General features: G+C 44.1%; 1 protein-coding gene across 1 annotated transcript; it reads right to left on the bottom strand.

Annotated features, from left to right (window-relative positions):
- Positions 1 to 540: 540 nt before the first annotated feature.
- Positions 541 to 2482, bottom strand: LOC120902384 (RNA-binding protein 45-like). Its single transcript, XM_040311093.1, has 2 exons — positions 1312 to 2482; positions 541 to 1238 (listed from the first exon to the last, which is right to left on the bottom strand). Exons 1-2 carry the CDS (start codon positions 1611 to 1613, stop codon positions 668 to 670), a joined length of 873 nt encoding a protein of 290 aa, XP_040167027.1. The 5' UTR covers positions 1614 to 2482; the 3' UTR covers positions 541 to 667.
- Positions 2483 to 5274: the final 2792 nt, after the last annotated feature.

Genomic DNA, 5274 nt, shown 5'->3' with positions numbered 1-5274 from the left:
GCGTATTGCGGATAACAATTGTGCGCTATCAATATCGAGAGAATACGCTTGCAACGATCGCTTAAAATTAAAATTAAAGAAAAACTGCTATCAGGGTGGCAATCCTATCGTATGGAGAAAGGAAGACCATACCGGCCTTACCGAATACCTATTAGGAGTCTACAGCATCGGAGATTGCAAATCGGAAGTTTCGCTGCACATTGTGCAGCGGGTGGCATTCTACATCGACTGGATTGCTAAAGTGCTGCTTTGAAATCTTGTACCTTGTATACTTGTATCTTGTGTTTGGTTGTAGTTCAAATAAATGATACAATTTGAGCAAAAAGATCATTTTCATTCATTGTTTCAGGGACAGCTGTTCCTGAGTGTCATACAATTCGTTGAACCACATGTCACATTGTTTTTGGATGATTCGGGAAAGTTTCCCACGGACTTGATATAAAGGGGGAAATTCTGTTTTACTTACTTTAAAAAGTTTAATAGTCGCATAAAGTTTAAAAAGGGGTTTCACAGTGAAATATATGTAGTTCGCCCTCAAACTATTCCAAAGTGTTTCTGTTTTATTGAGTTATCATTCATGGCAAACTTTTTGTACAAGACAAGTATAGAAAACCTAACAAATGAAAGAAAGAAAAAAAAGAGAGATATTTGGGGTACAAATATTCCACTATTCACTACCATCGCGCACCACGATCCGCTCGCCGATCGGATACTCGAACTTGTGCAGCTTCTCCCGTGCGTACTTCGCCGACTGCGTGTTGTTGTACGTGACGGTGGCGGACGAGATCGAACCACCGTCGTGCGAGATGGAACAGTTCATCAGCCCGGGGATGATGTCGAACAGGCGCCAGATCTGGTTCTGCGTCAGCGTGGAGCTGCACAGCACGGTCAGCTTGGTCGGCGGCAGCAGCGTGGACGAGCGCCGCCTGGTGACGGGCCGGAAGAAACTGCGCGCCTCCTGCGGCTGCACCGACTCGAGGCTGACCTTGCGCGGTTTAATCTTGGCAAATTTGGCCTTGTGCTCGGGTTTGGCCGTCTCGAACGCGAGCGCCGCATCGAGGAACGACTCGAAGGTCAGGTAGGCGACGTTGTTGCCCGGCGACTTCTTGTCCGGCACCAGCTGCACACTGTTGACGGCGGAGATCTTGCCAAACTCGGCCTTCACCGCGTCGGCGTCCAGCTCGGCCGCGCATTTCACCTTCAGCCGCAAACAGTCCAGCGGTTTCGACTCGATTGTGCTGGTAGCGGGATGAGTGAGGAGAGTGTTACAGATACCCTAGAAGAAGCGTTTTTTTTACACCTGCAACTCACCTGGAAGCAATCTCGACCTTGATCGGTTTCAGCTCCGGTTCGATATGTTTTCCGTCTGCCTCCTTAAGTGCTCGGGCCGCCTGGGACGTTTTCTGGAACTTGACGAACCCGATACCCTTCGACTGGCCGGTGCTTTGATCGTACACGATGTGGCACTGCTCGACCGTGCCGTACGGCGAGAAGAACTTCTCCAGCGCGCCTACGGTAACTTGCTTACCGCATAGCACAAACAGGCGTGAAAAGGGTGGCGAGTTCAGGTCTGGTACGGTGGTGGTGGTGCTGGTCGACTGTTCCTGAGCCATGGTGGGTGAAGGCTAGAGCGCGCGTGCGGTGTCAGTGCGTTGTGTGCTGGAACTGAAGTGATGCGGCACGGCACGTTGTTAAGATGGCCCACCACCTGTAATGTTACTGACACAAGCTGTCTGCTGGCCGTTTGTCTCAAATGAAACGGATCCATTGTTTTGCGATGGTCTGAATTTCAGTTCAACTAGGTGACGGGCAGAAATTGCTGAATAACCGGTCATTGAACAGAAAGAAAACCATACTACTGTTGCTGCTACTGCTTGTTGACAAATCGACACACCCTCCCGACGCGTTCTCTCTAATCTCCGGCCTTTCCATCAAACCGAACGAACCAGTCGAACCGTATGCCCTCCGGTTAAATAATTTATCAATTCATTACTTCGAAATGAAGCAATGTTTCGCAAGCCGCACTCCCCATTTAGGCCGAGTGTGAACAAAAAAGTGCACTTGTACGCTCGGTGCGAGGTAATCCAGCTCACCTTCGAACGAGCCACCCGAAATAACGATGCTTTTTTTCACCAGCTGCAATCCCTGCGCTTATCCGATTTGCTAAATTGATTTTTTCCTTACACTTTACACGCTCGGGACAAAGGGGAGGAACTCTGGGCACACTGCAAAACATTCTCTTGCGAAATTAATCGCCGATTAGTAGTGTTGGACTCAAACGGGGCCAGCTCAACCGGGGTACCACTGCACTATTCATCGGGCGAAGCGCAGACACTGGTATGCATTTTGCAATTTCACGCTCGAGATTTTGATCGCATGCGAGCGAGAGTAGGGAAGAAAACAGGCAAAGGATAGCTGGTGGGATTTTGAGATTTTTTTTTTTCAATTCAACCACACAAAGTCAGCCTCGGCACTCAACCGAGCTGAGGGTATAAATCCGCTTAAAGGACAGCATAAAAAAATAAACACAATCCATTGGCGTGGTGTTTGTTACAAAGTGGTAGTGAATGAGTAAAAACACAAGTCGTTGGGTTTTATGTTTGCACAAGTGTCTAATTGCTTACAAAAATGAGTAGTTTTGTGTTAGAGGTCAACGATTTGCAATGGCCACGATTTGAAGCTGTGGCTGGAATTAACTAGATTTATGTTTAGTCCATTGATTCTGTTAGTGATAGGTAAATAAACGTGTGAAATGAATACCAGAAATAAAAAAAACACGCAGCTGACCATCAATTAAAAAACGAATGTGTTTGATAAGAGTTTAGATGAAAGAATGTGAAATTTAAACATAACTAACATGAAAAATTGTAAGAAAAATAACCCTAAAAGTATACTATATAGACAGAAGAATGCAAAAGAAGAGACAAATAAAACACATGTTAAAGTACTAACTTATGATTGCATTTAACAATAGAATGGAATAGAATGGGAGAATGGTAGCAGAGTGTTCATAAGGGTTAAATTTTGGAGAAACATCAAATATTTCATCAAATAAAATATTAAAAGCAAAAAGAAAGCTGTAGGGAACATGACAATATAATAGATTTTAACAATATTGTACAACAACTAAAAATGTATAAAACCAAGATGAAAACTAACAAAAGAAAATCAAGAGAAAAGCTTAAAATATGTTCACTAGTGAACTAAAATGCTTGAAAATACCAGATAAAACAACACCAAAACTAACAGTACCTGTACGCTACGACGATTTATAAGTTAAACAGTTACAAACATAGTTCAAATAATACACTCATCCATTTGTGGATGATTTTCCCAAAAAAAAAAAATCGCATCTTGCTTCGCTTACCAAAACATTCCAAAGCAGCTTGTAACATTCTCGGACAGTGTTTCTCCCCTCTGCAGGTTACAGCCAGTTGCTTACCACGCGTAAGTCGACATGTAAGCCGCTTTCCGCTCTCCGCAACCCCAACACAAACTCACAAACCCCCGGGCACAGCACAGCGTGCAGCATATTTGCGCTGAGGATTATTTGCGTCTCGATCGGTTTTGTCGACCGAGTCTAGCTGCCGACAGGCGAACGTACAGAGCAAATCGGAAAATGCTGCCCCGGTTCAAGATGATTTATTTTTGCCGATGTATCGCTCCTCTTTGTGCCGGAAAGGGAGGACGGCAGATCGGTGCTGCTATGGATGTGTGGTGAATTCAGTAAATTGAATTAGTGCGAGATGTTATCTTGTTATTGTTATCAGCTTATTGGTCATTTGTGGCGTCTTGGAATGTCCGAAGAAATGTGTTTAGAGAAGGAAAGGTTTGATTTATTTTCTTGGCACAAAAAAACCCACCCACTCTAAGCTGGCAGCTGTTGTGGATGTGGAGCGCATTTTTTCTATTACAATTTTCCAAACCTTAGTACCTCATAAGTACCTCATGCAATTTGTTTTGACTCCTTTTCTTGGTATGGTGAGCACAAAAAAAAACAGGAAAAAAGAAAAATCATTTACCAAGATCAGCCACCGTGACCGAATGCTAGGTAGGATGCGCTCGTTCCATTCCCTTGAAGCGAAAACGAGAAATAATTAGGAAGCAAGTGCCTTCAACCAGTGTATACCATTTGCATAATTCGAACATAATCGTTTTCCCCCTTGCTGCCGAACTCTCGGCGAAGCCGCAGCGAAGGTTGGGAAAAACAACCCAAAAATAATCGTAATTGAACTAAACTAAATCAGAACACAATGGAATTGGACAGCAGCAACCGAGGGAGGCGTTGTTGCTACGGGTGGAAAATCGTCCCAACAGTTTGCTCGGGACTTTGGGACCGGCAAGTTCCCATGGGAATCGGCACGAGTACACTGCACAGTAGCAACAGTGAGGGGAGAATGAAGTTAAGCGTTGTTTGTTTAGCAATTGATGATTTGAAGATTCGTTCCGCAAACGGGAAAGGAATGGGATGGTATGGGTGTTTGTGTGTTTTTGTTATCATCTGGTGTCAAGAGTGAATACTTCATCGTTAGTAACATTTTAACGCTCGTGTAATTAAGTGAAATCATTTTTAAGGGTAGGAAAATCTATATAAACATCATTTGTACGACAAAAAGATGGATTTTTTCAGGCTCTGTTAGAACCAAATAAATGATGTTCAACCAATAAAACGGAAAGAAAGCAACCATAATAACACATTCCCGTCACGGCTGATCTAGATCGAACATTTGTAACCAGTTAAGTGGACAATCTGTTTCCGCTAAGGATGGCACTGTAAGACGAAAATGGCAGAAAACGGACACAGAGCACGTGTTTGTTTTGCGCCTCACTTCTTCAACCAGGACAACATTGTGCGAAAATGAGCTCCCCTGGGTGTAGTTTGGTTTTGTTTGTCGCCTTCAGTTCACAGCTGTGGAACGTGGTCCTGGAACGAACTAAAGGGACGCCAATGGTTCAATAAAGGACAGCTTTATGTCTCGCACCCAAACGGATCGTAATGAACATCATCATCAGTCCGGGAAAAGGTTGCAAAAGAAAAAAAAAGCAGAGCAAACATGAAATTGATTCAATTGAGGTAAGGGAGTGTGTGAGAGCGTGTGGTTGTTTAAACAAATTTCAATTACCATTAAACCGAGGAAAGCGATAAAGCGAAGCGGCGAGTTGAAGCCGCCTTTTAATACCCTTGCAATTGTGCCTGTCCACTGCGTATCAATTTCATAAAGCTGATTAATCTACCCATTTGGAAATGTGTCCCCAAACGCACCAAACATTGCC

Source organism: Anopheles arabiensis, chromosome 3 (assembly GCF_016920715.1).
Source record: "Anopheles arabiensis isolate DONGOLA chromosome 3, AaraD3, whole genome shotgun sequence".
Taxonomy (NCBI): Eukaryota; Metazoa; Arthropoda; class Insecta; order Diptera; family Culicidae; genus Anopheles; species Anopheles arabiensis.
Note: the sequence above shows the minus strand (reverse complement) of the source record. Positions and strands in the feature narration are given on the sequence as shown.